Source organism: Ambystoma mexicanum, chromosome 2q (genome assembly GCF_040938575.1).
Source record: "Ambystoma mexicanum isolate Mex_15411 chromosome 2q, UKY_AmexF1_1, whole genome shotgun sequence".
Classification (NCBI taxonomy): Eukaryota; Metazoa; Chordata; class Amphibia; order Caudata; family Ambystomatidae; genus Ambystoma; species Ambystoma mexicanum.
The window spans coordinates 1,202,382,137-1,202,396,245 of NC_090924.1; the positions used below are offsets into that span (position 1 = coordinate 1,202,382,137).

Below are 14,109 nucleotides of genomic sequence, written 5' to 3' on the forward strand. Positions count from 1 at the left end.
TTCTCCGTTGTTAATCTTTATCATATCAGATTAAGTGTGCTATTCAATTATTAATTTATTCTAAAGTGTGATAGATATATATTGCTTTACTTCTCAAATAAACCTTTTAACTTGCAAAACAGAACTACTTCTTGGCTCAGTGGGGTCAGGAGGATTCCAAGAGAGGGGTGTTATATAGGGGTAGTCATCCAGAACGCATGAACTGGACATAAAGATATATCAATAAGGGTTTTCATTCAGTATTCTAGACTAGGCGTTGACTTGGCTGTAGTGCTGAATTGAATCCTCTTACAATATGTATCTTACACTAAGCTGAACGGCCTATTTTAGCTAGCATGTACTCCAATACAGAGGAATCTTTCTGACAATCAGCCTAACATTAACTGCGACCAGCATTAGATAACCCTCTAACCCTTTTCCTCCCTATCAGGACTAGCCACAAATGCATCATGTAAGTGAGTGCCACTCAGCTAAGCTTAGTATGAACTACACTAGCAAAAGTCATAAACTATACAGAAACTAACATCCCCTGCCACCTTTCGTCCAGAAATACTAGACTCCACTCCAGACTCAGAAAATATTTGAACTTCCAGCCAAAACCTCGCTCAATCTCAAGTTCAGAAGAAATGAACTTGCTAATAAACAAACTACCTCACTGTAAAAGACTAACGTCATTTAACCTGCCACTAAGCCCAAATTGGACATCCATATTAACAGAAAACACAAGCAGTCCAAAACTACACTAACAAAGGAAAGTGATAGCAACACTTCACTTGCCCCACGTAATTAAAGTCCTAACCTGAAAGGAGCATTAATAAACTTGAGATCACTAGTAGTACATGCTATAGAGATAGCCAACATCATACCGGCAGAAAATCTTGATGTCATTGCTATTACTGAATCATGGCTACACGCAGCAGCAGGCTCCGCTCTCATGCTCACCATACTAGACAACTACACTATCCTTAGAGCAGATAGGCTGAACACCCAGAAGGAGGCATATCCATTATAGCCAAATCTAACCTAGCATTAAGATTAGTCGCCTCACCAGAGATCAATTCCTGTGAATCCATTACAGCCAAACTCACTATTTCTGACACCCAAACTATCACCATTCATCTGATCTACAGACCGCCAGGAGCTATTGGCACCTTTGAGGAGGATATCTCCACTAGCATATCGGAAAACCTAAAAACCTCCTCACAGACAATCTTGCTAGGGGATCTTAATTTGGGCTTCAATGACCCTAAGGACAAGCAAGCAGTAATTATATCCAACACCCTTACTGAACTTGGCCTCACACAAAAAGTGACAATACCTACCCACAACAAGGGTAGAACACTTGACTGGGTGGCGGACTACAAATGTAACACCTCTCTCACCGCTCTACCCCACAATCTTGGACAGACCGCCACCTCATAGTCTTTACTTTATATACAAAAAACCTTACTACTAAAAATAACCCAATCGCTCCTCCCACTCTAACGAGGAACAAACAGAATTTAACTAGCAAAAAACTCCTATCCCTAATATTACCCACTTTTAACTCCAACCCAGACTCTACTGACCCTTCCACTCTAGTCAGCAAATATAATAAAATCATGGCGTCAGCCTTGGATACTATAGCACTGCTGAAAATGAGAAATTGCAAACCAAAAGCACACCTGAACTCTTGGTTCACCCCACACCTTAAAATGCTAAGAAAGGAAAAACGGAAAAGTGAAACCATATGGAAACATACACCTTCCGAGCTAAACAGAGCTAACCTAATCCATATATCCACCCTGTATCAAAACGAAATACTGCATACCAAGCAGGAAAACTCAACAACAGAATCGCACAAGCTAACTCTAGCACCAAAAAATTATTTGTTATACTTAAAGAGCTTGAAAACCCAATCCAAGTGCCTGACAATTGCGTTAGGACAAAATATGGTGCTCAGACATACAGAATGCCCTTGCTAATAAAATCCACACTCTCCAGGATAAAATAGCCATTAAAAAACAGAGCATACCCACTACCATCTCAACTATCTGCAGCCCTGTGCCTTCTCCTAAACCCACACAGCGCTCCAACTTTGCGAAGGTATCCATCATTGAAGTAAAAAAAATCATCCTCTCCCTTAAGCCTTCAAACCGTAAGGGAGATTACTGTCCTGCCCAAGTCATACAGGATGCAGCTAGTGATTTGGCCCCCTTCATCTCCAGGCTACGCAATGCCTCATTCATGACTGGCACCATCTCAAGTAAGCTAAAAGAGTCCTGGGTACTCCCACTCCTGAAAAAACAATCCTTAGATCCGGTTATACCGACTAATTATCGACCAATAACAACAGTGCCCTTTCTCTTGAAGATCTTAGACAGAGTGGACTCCCTTCAAATACAGGGCTACCTAGAGCAAAACCATCTACTATGCTCGCAGCAGTCAGGATTCAGGCCCCAACAAGGCACATAAACAGCCCTGATTGACCTCAAAGCACAGATTGGTGAGCTATGAGACAAAGGAAAGTCAGCCCTACTCCCCCTTCTTGATCTCTCAGCAGCCTTCGATCTAGTGGACCATGAGGTCTTATTCAACCACCTCGATACAGCAGCACACTTTTCCCACGAAGCCATAGTCTGGATCCAGTCCTTCTTAACTAACAGGACTATGAGAGTCTTCTCACCGTCTACAGCCAACCCCATTCCCATCAGCTGGGGAGTGCCGCAGGGTTCATGCGTATCACCTACAATGTATAATATATTCACTAAGCCCATTTTCGATGATCTAGACTGTCTCAGTGTCACCTACTCTAACTATGCACACGACCCCCAGATTCTCATACCACTTACTCGGGATTATGATAAGGATTTGGCCTTGGTGAATAGAATATACCTCATCATCCAGGCATGGATGGCTGTCCAGGGTCTATGCCTGAATGATGACAAAACTGAATTTATCATTCTAGGCACCACGCCTAACCTCAAGAAACTCATATATACACCTCTTTCATCATTGACTGCAACACCATCAAGCTTGCCAAAGAGGTGAAAACTTTAGGATTCTACCTGGACTCCAGTCTAACCTTTGCCAAACAGGTTAGTTCTATGGTTTCAGCCACGGCCAATACTTGTAAACTGATCAGAGCTGGCAGACCGTTCCTGTCAAACAATAGCTGTACTACCTTAGCCACAGTGCTAATATTATCTAAACTTGACTACTGCAACACCTTATATCTAGGCGCTAACAAAAATATTGTCAGAAAAATCCAGATTCTTCAGAACCATGCCCTGGGAGCAGCACTAGGCATATGAAAGAAAGGGCATATTTACGAAGTAAGGAGGCAAAACAACTGGCTCTCCACTAATGATAAAATGATCCTAAGAACTACTTCACTTACACACTAATGTCTAAATAATGTGGCTTTAGAACTCCCTACCACCTCCCCGAGAGCTGACCAACCCTACCACCTCTTCAGACTGAATCTCATTAACTGGCTTAAAGATAATGACCATTATAAAATGACACAAGCTACTGCCATCTTTAATACTTGCACTCTTCTACGCCATGCTATTATTCGACCTGTATCATATAATTGTATCACATCTTTGTACACATGTAAATATGTAACCTTTAAGTTGTAAATAACTATGCACTCTGTCCTGTTTTAATGTATTATACCTATGTACTATTGTAAACCTGTAACTTTTGACCTGAAAACTGTCTTTTACCCTGCGCCCAGATACCTTTGGGTCTGGCGCGCTTTATAAATAAATAAACAAATAAGCAAACATATGGCTTTATTTCTGCAAATGTAAATGAATATGCCGAATTGAGAAACAGTATGTGCTTTGACATGCAAAAAAATGAAAGGTAATGAATGCATCGCTAGATGGAATAGGTACAGTGAATGCCCAATGAATGCCAGGGTCGTTGGGGACCCTGCTGTATGTTATTATGTTTCTTTTAAAGTGATCCAGCAGTGGCTTGAGCAGCTGCACTCCCACTTGCATTTCTATCCCTGAAACAGTGACATATATTGTCATGGCCTCTCACTGAAAGATTCACTCACCTCTCAGTGAGTGCCGAGGGCAAGTCACGGGGGCACATGCAAGTGGTGCTGTCATTTGAGCTGCTGGAAAGCACCACTAAAATGTCAAAGAAGCCTCTAAGCTTTTTTTTATTTTGCGCCAGATTTTTTCCCTCATGAGTGCAAAGCTTTGGACATCAGATTACCCGGTCCATTCCAATTAATACTGTGTTGTAGTCACTTATCTAAGCCATTGTCTTTAACCTCTTTGGAAATACACGAGGTAGGCAAGGCAGTCTGCAGGGTAAATGTCATGGGAGGTTAAATGTGGGGTTAAATGGCATATAATGCTTTGCAAGGGGCATGTCTGTAATTGTTCAGGGTTTTATGTGTTCTGCAAAATTGGACGGAAATGTGAATGCGTCCATCTCTTTACTTCGAGCATGTTTTACTTTCTATGGTGAGGTGCTGGCAAGTATTTCATTTGAATTATATAAGCCTTTGCGGCTTGCTATAACGTGAAGAATGCCCCACATTGACAGAATACCACAAACAGGGCCAAGATATGGTGTCCTATCTAGTGCACACTCTCTCATACATAGAGTCAGATAAATATATGAAAACATGCGGACACGGAATCTGCACACATGTTCCCGCATTTCCCTATCAATACATATTGGCTAGAGGTGAGTAAAGAGCGTTAAAAATTACAGAAACATGTTGTCACATGCTTTACTACATGCCTCGTGCTTCTGAAAGGTAGCTTATTATATCTGCATTTAAGGAGGATAACACGCTTGAAGGTGATTTTGCTGCCTAAAGAATGCACCCATATAACAAAATGAAAATGAAATGCACCCGCCGGCAGTTCTTTTAGTTTGGGGGGGCGGGTCTCACACCCTCCCCACACTCTCTATGTCCCTATTCCATACCCCCTTTTGAAAGGGATTAAACGCGATTGCCACAAGAAGCAATTTTTGCCACAGGCATTCGATCAATGGCTAAATCAAAGAGGCCCTCATTACAAGCTTGACAGTACATCTGTAGAATTACCACCAAACTCATGTGCTGTTACCGCCACTCAGCCCGTTGGCCTTACATTACGACTAGAGGGAGTGTGGTGTAAACCCCCACTTTTAGAGTTCGTAGGTCTACAAGGGATTTTGGCAGAAGGAAAACGAGAAGTAACTCTGCCATGGTAATTCCCCCGATTTACCATAAAGTGGAAGATTTACCTCCACTTCAAGGGTAAGCTCAGAATTTGGTGGTGCGTTCCATTACTGCCAAAAAAGTAGCAGTAATGAAATTGCCGCCACTATCTTATCACACTGCCGAACTTGCAATAAGGCCCTGCGTATTATGTCAACAAATTATCTGAGAAATAATTAGAAAATTCAATTAATAGATGACACATTCAGTTCAATTTTTTGTGAACTCAACTGTTGCTCTATGAGTCTTTTGGTTCCCAGTTTACATAAAAAGTTACTACATAGCTCAGCGTTTATTGTGTGTTGAAAATGTAAGGTAAGCACACAGCAGGTGTGGTATCATATACAATACGTGTTCAAAGCGGGTTGTAGCAATATGAACAGTGCATGCATGATGGTAGCTTCTGTGCAACCCATTGGGGTATAGATCTTCCATGAAAATTAACAGTAAAATGAACAGTAAATATATTTGGTGTCAACGCCTGGGTTGTAGTAAGAGTGCAAAAGAAAATCCCACTCCGACTGGATAGGAAAAAGGGCAACACAACACATTTTGCTTTCAGTGGCTATGCTAATTATAAGCCAGTGGGCCGACCAAACCACCAGTTGGAAATTAATTCAACTGCTTAATAAGGACAGTGGGCCACTATGGCTTCCGCAACTGTGTTTGGTAGGATCCCCATTAGGCTGACACAATCGCACATTGGGGGACCCCTGAAAGGCCGCCTTTATTAACACCAGCCCAGTATCAGCTATAATTTAAAGTAGACAGAGTGTCCCACTGCATACGGCTTTGCCACTGCAGCTGGACTACTTCCACCCAAAATCACTGGGTAACGTAATGTATAGTCTCACTTGCTGAGTAAACTCTCCTTTGGGTTATTGAAGAGGCATGAGAAGCTACTGAAAACTCGTTTCCTGAGCAAGCCATTATTGCCCCCAGCCTGCCCTGTTGTGTCTATGACTACGAACATGGTGGTAATATGAACTGATTAGAAAACATCAGGATAGAGAAACAAACAACTTACCAGAACGACTGGACAGATTGTCGTTGGTGGCAAAATATGATCCTTGTATGGTCCACAGTCACATTCAGGCTTTAGATGTGAAGCACATTTATTGTGGAGCTAGAAATGAGAGAAAAACAACTATAACACTGCAGAATATATATCACGAAAGTCATCAAAAGTGTTTGCACTGTTTACTTTGCAAATATATAACGAACCACACATGATCAGACATGTTTTGCAGCTTTCAAAACAATATCTCTATTACTGAAACCACTTTATTATTTATTTTAGTTTAAAAATGGAGGAACATGTTTTCCCTACCACAAGTAATGGGACATACTATGCCACGTGATATATACAATCTCATAGGTTCATGTTTTTGTTCATGACAATTATAAATGCACATTAAAAATGAAAACCGTGTTGGTTTACAAAACGCAAAGAAGCATTGCAGCACATGGGCAGAGATTAGGGGTTGACAGTGAAGAGTTTGACGCAGACTATGTTCACCATGCCGGTGGGTAGTGTGACCAGGGCATGGCCAGCAACCAAGAATTTGGCAAGCTACTACTGCCTGAGGGACCTGCACGCCTTGTAACCTAATTTAAGTGACTGACATAACATCGAATATGCCCTTGACTGAAAATGTGCTCCATTATGTGTTTTATTGCCGTGGCATGTGAACAAACCTATCCCAACCATATTGTATTTATCCCACCAGCCCCTATTGCTTGGGGTCAGTACAGTGATAAAGTGCAGAGAAGCTTACCAGTCACAAGTGGTGCCGAATAATGTACCATTCTTTCTGCCTCTTCCCCCATTCCAAGCTGCCAAATAAGCAGGTAGGAGTCTCAGGCAGGCTCAGTACAACTTAATGATATCAAGCTTTCCAGTTCATAACAATCAACTGCTCTGTGATGCATAGAGTCCTTCCTAGGACCACTGCATCTTACAAAAATTAGAATCTTCTCATATTACATTTTTAAATGAAGGAAATGGTGCACCCGACAATAGTATTGATTACTTTACTTTGGCAGGAAAATCAGAACAACACAATCCAGTAATATTCAGTTGTCTCGTTTAGGTCCTGTGCCAAATAAGAAGGACCAGATCTCTTTCACTTACTTTTCGTGGGACATGTTAGGCTGTAATAACAGGAATGTGCGTGGCAGGCCCAAAATCTGCCTTTAATTCGAGTTCTGGTGGAGTTGTTTTATTCCTTAATGCAGTCGATGTTAGTGCCTTGTATAACAGACGCTAACATTGATTTTGTATGTGTTAATAAGTTCCCTATGTCTTTTTGTTACCCTTACTTTCCTCCGAAAAAGGTTAACAGAAACCAAAACATGTATATATTTCTTTCTCCTGTTCCCTTTCACTTTATGTCACCCTAAAAAGCCATTTTTGCTTTTATTTGTTATTCTATTTCACTGTGTGTTTGTCCTTTTAGGGCATGTTCAGTTTTTTCCTTTTGTATTCTCGCTTGTTGGTCAAATCTAAAACAATATAATCCTTCCTGTGTTATAGCTGCCTTCATTCGGGTGCCCTAAACTCTGTATAGCTGTCTGTTTGATGTGTTGTACTAGTGAGTTACTTGTCGGGGTATGTTTTTGGATGGTGTTAGTAAAATTAATTTTTCTCATGAGACGTGCTAAGGTTTTTTATTTGGAGGCACCAGTTGAGCTGGTAGAAGTGGCACACTTCTTGGAAAATGTGTGGGGGGTGGGGGGGCGGGCAAGAATGCCCATTGCTATGTGGTGGACTGAAGACTATGGTATGCCTTTTTTGGATGTGGGCCATGTAGGTACCAGATAAAGGCAGATACATCAGGTGTTGCCTAGGGTGGCTGGGTTTGGAGGGACCTCAACCGACAACAGTGCCAACTTGATCATGGATTTGGGGATGGAGAATTACATGGTGAAGTGGGATACAGGCACAGTGATATGCCACCCATTCAAGTTACCATTTAAACCTGGTATAAACAGCAGGTGATGTTCCTCAGTTGCCTCAGCAATGCAAAAGCACATGGAACAGAGTCATCATCTGATGAGATACAGAGTACACATTGTTTCTTCCTGGAAACCCTATTACTGTATTCTCTCCATTGGCAGGATGGCAAGGAGGGACTGCCTGCTGTTCCCTAACAGTAGGGCAGAATTGTTGCATCGAGTTAAACTGACACAAACAGTCCCGATCTTCTCCCCCAATGTGCCTACTCATGCATCCATGCCCTTTGTGCAAAGTGGGTGAGTGTCAATATTGACAACCAAGGCCCCCAGCCCCAGTACCACAACCTCTACTGGGGGATCCACAGATGCACTTTCTGCTGTATTGTATTGCCATGTTTTGTACGCATTGCCAGATGACCATCATTTGGGGAGCTGAATAACATGGCAGTGCATGATGCCGTGAAGAAGCATATGCTCCTGTCTCATCAGCAAGAAGTGCCAGGCATAGGTTGAACAGCCAGGTGAGAGGTTAGACCTCTGGGGGACACAGCAGGTAGAGAAACAGATAGCGGAGAGGAAGGACCCAAGTTGGACCTGGGAGGGTCGGTCAGAGAGGAAAGAAGTCAGCCATGCCAGGGCCTGACCGGTGATACCCAGGTTATGACGGAGACATTTGAGCAGGATGTCATGGTTGACCGTGTCAAAGGCAGAAGAGAGATCAAGCAAGATGAGGACACAGGGGGTGTTAGAATGAAGGTGGAGAGCAGGTCTTGATGGATATTCTGAAGCCAGACTGATGGTCATGAAGACGACAAACAGATTCAGTGTGGAGATTAAGAAAGAGTTTGCCCAGGAAGGGAGTGATGGAGATTGGGCGATAGTTGACCGGGCAGGAGGGGTTGGCAGAGGGTTTCTTAAGAAGAGGGTGCAGAAGGGAGTGCTTCAGGGGCGGGGGGGATATGAAGACTCCAGTGGTGAAGGAGTGCTTGCAGTCGTCGGCCAGGGCAAGAGCCAGGGAGTCGATGTGGTCCTTGATGGTTTTGGACGAACAGGGGTGAACCTGTTTTGATGAGAATTTCATAGATGAGACTTGTCTAGAAACCTTTTGTGTGGAGAACAGGGGAAAGGCAGAGCAGGAGGGAGGAGCGGTGGCTGCAGAAGGGCCAGAGGAAGAGCAGGGAGTAGAGGGAGGGAGGAGAGAGGAGGAGAGTGAGGACAGGATGTCCTGAGTTTTAGAGACAAAGTGTGAAGTCAGTGCCATGCAGAGGGCCTGGGAAGGGAGAGGAGAAGTAGAGACTGCAGCAGGATTGGCCAGTTCCTTGAAGATTTTAAAGAGTTCAGCCATGTTGTTGGATGCTGCAGAGTTGCAGCCTTGGATAAGAGCTCTCCTTTTGGTGCGGACAGAGAGGCAGTATTGCCTTTGTAGCAGGTGCAGGCCAGGTTGTTAGAGGATGTACATGAAACCAGCCATTTTGTCTTGGCCACCCTGCATTTGCATTTAAGGGTGGCGAGGTCTGAGTCATACCAGGAGCTGCACTTAGCTTTCGGCTTCAGGTGGATTCTCATTACAGGGGCAAGAATATCAAGAGTGTCAGATATAGCAGAGTGGAGCAAGGAAAGGCCTGTGTCCGGGTGAGAGTCAGCCAAAGGTGCAGGGGGGTGTGAAAGTGGCAGCGAAAGCCTCAACTGACACGCGATTCATGGGTCAAATGACTGAGAAGGTGGTTGGCAGTGATGGAAGTGGCTTGGCCTGAGGGATAGAGCGGGTGAGATGGGAGGAAAGGAGAAAGTGATCACTCCAGGAGAGAGGGGTGGTGAGCGGGGCAGAAAGGGAAAGGTCTGAGGAGATCAGAACATCCAGAGTGTGCCCTGCAGAGTGAGTCTGTAAAACAGAAATCGTATAGTGCCTCCTTTATATTTATATTGGCCTAAGCCTAGTCGCTCTAGGAGGAAAACCGAAAAACGATTTTGGATCGAGTTTGCTGCATTTTTAAGTATCGTCTGCCATTTTGATTTCTGTTCTTCTGTTCTCTGTTCTAAAATGGTGGACTGTGTTTTCAGCTTGCAACCAAGCCCCCCGACCTTTGAGTTTTGTTAATGTTTAGACTGTCCAAGAGCCGACTGTTTAGACTAGGTAATGAGACCTTGTACTACACATGAACTGTTGCCCAAGCATTGTCTGCGCTGACAAGGCTCATCCTCGAATACACACTGGTGACAATGTAAAGCAAACTTCGAGCGAGGACACAGGCGAAACTCAATTGTAAGATAGTGGTAAATGATGTTTGTTGTAGGATTTGAGAACATACACTGTCTTTGTGCCTCCGCGGAAATACAAACCTATGTAATCCCTTGTATAATATTGTATAAACTGAATGTGAACTAGGCACAAACTCTAGACCACAAATTATTAACGTGAAGAGGGGCTGGACAATATTACTCAGAAATGTATAAAAGCACGAATGTTTAGATGTCCAGCATTCTCTCACCTCTCTTTGTCAGGCTGATATACATTGCGGGGTGTTGAGAGCCAGAGAGCTATCTGTGTTGCTTTGTTAACTGTACAGAATAAAGATCTGTGAATCTTTCCAGCCCGTGATTGGTGTATTTCCTTTGTGGTACTCAGCCTCAATATTGTCTTGTTATTACAAGTCGGGCCAAAGGGGAGAATAAGGGACGGATTCCAACTCATGTGTTGCGCTTTAATGATGTACTAGGTGTCAACCTTGGAAGAAATAGGATAAGAATGACATAATCAAACATTATAAATTATCAAACTCGTCAGCATCACCATATTCAGATTATCCAACTTATCTGACCAGCTATATGGAAAAGAAAAGCTCTGATCTAAGAAGATCTTTTAGTAACCGACACAAATTTGACATGGAGGTGTCAAACAGGAAGAGATGCTTAAATCGTTTTAAAAGAGCTCACAGGAAACTACCAACAATAGCATCTGCAATTGCCCTTAAAGAAGGATAAAACATCATAGATATACTGTAAGAGGATTCAATTCAACACTACAGCTAAGTCAATGCCTAGTCTGGGATACTGAATGGAAACCCTTATTGATATATCTTTACGTCCAGTTCATGCGTTCTGGATGACTACCCCTATATAACACCCCTCTCTTGGAATCCCCCTGACCCCACTGAGCCACGAAGTAGTTCTGTTTTGCAAGTTTAAACGGTTTATTTGATAATGTAAACAATATATATATATATATCACACTTTATAATAAATTAATAATTGAATATCACACTCAATCTGAGCAGTAATCAATAATGGATAGTCCGGCACTAGCACACTTCTTTATAATCAATGATGAGTGGTTATAGGATGGATACGATAGCAACAATACTTTTATGGTTTCGAATGGATGCAATGTGGAATGAAATGCAGTACAGAAAATAACTTGATAGGATTTCAGCAAAAGACAATGTAATCACTTTCTTGGACAATTCACCCCCCCTTTTATGCACTGTAAGGAGATGAAGATGACACAGTTCTTAGGAATGCAATCAAATAGAATTCAGTTCTATTCCCCCCCAGCAGCTTATACAACAGATAGGAGTTTTGAAACACAGGCAAAATGCTTTGAATATGGTGACAATGCAGTGAGAAATATGCTGAAAATGGTTTTAATTCCCTTTAGGAGGTTCAGGGTGAGTGAAATATACTTGGGATGAGTTCAGGCTCACTTTAGCAAGGATCTAGGAGTAACTAGCAGGTTAAACGAATTTTTGGCAAAGGAAAGCAATGAAGCTGCTGTTTTCAGACGTGGCTGTATTTTTAACCAAATCGCAAATCGCGGTAAAATTTGCGAGTGCGAGAATCGTGATTACGGCAGAAGTATACGGAGTCGGTTCTAAGCTTGTTGAAAAGCTGAGATTCTAAGCTTTCAGAGGAAAGTCAAAGTTCCTAGCCCAAACGGTTCCAGAGATACGGACGATTAAATAAAGGTAGTTTTTCGGATTTGAAATTTTAAAAGTTCAAAGCGACAGGTTACAGCTTGCAGCTAGAAAATGACAAGTGACAGCTTTGCAAATGACAGGTGACAGTTAGGAGGCAGTTCTGGTTAGATTAAAATAGATTGAATTATATTATTTTAACTAAGAGATTGGTTCTGCACAGTTCTGCTAGGTACTCACAATATATTTAGAAATAGGCCTCGCCACGGATCTGGTCAGGTTTTGGACTGCACTCCGGTCTGGTCTCGGCACTTCACAGTGATCTGGGTCAGCTCTCTGGTTCTGCTAACAGCGGTCTCTGGTTCTGATCAGGTCTGTGGGTCCGGATACAGCGGTCTCCGGTTCAGCTGGTCTCTCTCTGGATACAACACTGCTTTCTGGCAAATGGCAAGAGTTCTTGCAAAGAATTCAACAGCTCGCCAGGCTGTGAATAGTTGCAATGATTTGAGGCCTGCTAAAGAGGGATTTAGCTTGTAGTTGACCTCTCTGCTACAAATTCTGAAGTAAAGTCTTGGTCTCTGAAGGTGGATAGATTGAAGTCTCTATGTTGGCTCCCTGGAGGTTGATGGAGGTAAAGAATGGATTTTCCCGGCAGAGCGTCCCGCAGCAGATGGAATAGAATGTCTCTATCTGTCCTGACTGTCTGCTTTTATGTGTTTTGAAAGTGGGTGGAGAGGCTATCTTTCCAGGCCCTACCCCTCTCCACTTGTCATTGGCCACTTCCTCCTCTTCCCCTTGATTGGGGGAATGAAATGAAGTGTCATCATGATGAGGTCTGTTTATGATACAGAGAACCCACATCTGTCAACTTTACACACAATCTATATCTGATCCAAATACATACTTCCCCGATAGACAGTTGTTTGGCATTGCATACACACATCATGCATTTACTGATGGTAGCCCCTGTTCCAATTCTGTCGTTTCTAGGAGCTTGGGTTCAAAAATGGCAACATATTTCACTTTTTGGTCGGGTTACCAATATTGGATTTGTCCCCGCATTTACACAAATGTTCGCAAAGCATGTGGGCATTAGGTGGTGGAGTGTCAGATTTTTAACATACATACATTTAGAGTAATATCCTCTTTTCCGCTAAAATCCCCCCTGAACATACCACCGGGTCCTAACACGTCTTCAAATGTGCACAGAAAAATCACAAGAATAATAATATCACTTATAAAATTTTCACAAGTCCGCTCTATGAATGATCCATCTTTTTAGATTTATGTTCTGGCCCCAAAGGGGTGTGGTTTCCCCCCAGCACAAGGTTGAATTTCTGGTTTTTCCAGTTCTGCCAAGCCAGCTTGCTCTCACAGGCAGTGCTCCTCCCCTTTCCTTAGAGGAGGAAGCCACTTTTACGTCCCCCCCCCAATAAAACATTTCCCTGAGTCAGGACAGGGCTTTGTTCAATTTCCTGCAGAGCCCAGGTAATTCAATCAGAGAAGTGTCATATCCCTTTTGGTGGGAACAGCAAAAGGCAGCTAGGCCTGGGAACACAGCTGTTGTGCAAGTCTCAACTCCTGTCGGGGGTAGCTGGTGGGCAAAATTCCCTCTCTTTTTAAGCCAGGCCTCAGCTAAATGTCTCTTTGGCTGCCAGTTTTCCTGTCCAAATCAAACTTCCAATTTTTACGCATGCAGCTAGAATGCTGATTCTAAGTTTAAAACTATGACATTTAAACAATTGCAACCTATGTGACACTCAAAAGTAGGTCACTCATTTCTTTTACACATTTAGATTTTTAGTGTCTTTCAGTCCAAATTTACTTAAACTGCTGAGATCCACAGCTCAGCCAGTTTTGTTATAAACCTTCAAGTCACTTCAGAATATAACTTTACATTGTATCCACCTCTCAGTAAGTCTTTCTTTGGCCTGCTTTGGGTTCATTTATTCAGTTTTACACAAATGTCTGGTGGTTTTAAAGCGCTGGCTTTCTGATAGTGGTGAGTACTGGTAATGCAAC

At 42.8% G+C, this 14,109-nt stretch overlaps 1 protein-coding gene across 1 annotated transcript in view; it reads right to left on the reverse strand.

Annotated features, from left to right (window-relative positions):
• Positions 1 to 14,109, reverse strand: part of DGKB (diacylglycerol kinase beta) — a 3,560,883-nt gene that overhangs the window by 2,661,579 nt on the left and 885,195 nt on the right. The window contains exon 13 of the mRNA XM_069648599.1: positions 6,246 to 6,344. Within this exon, the coding sequence (XP_069504700.1) occupies positions 6,246 to 6,344 (99 nt within the window). The remainder of the gene's footprint in view (positions 1 to 6,245; positions 6,345 to 14,109) is intronic.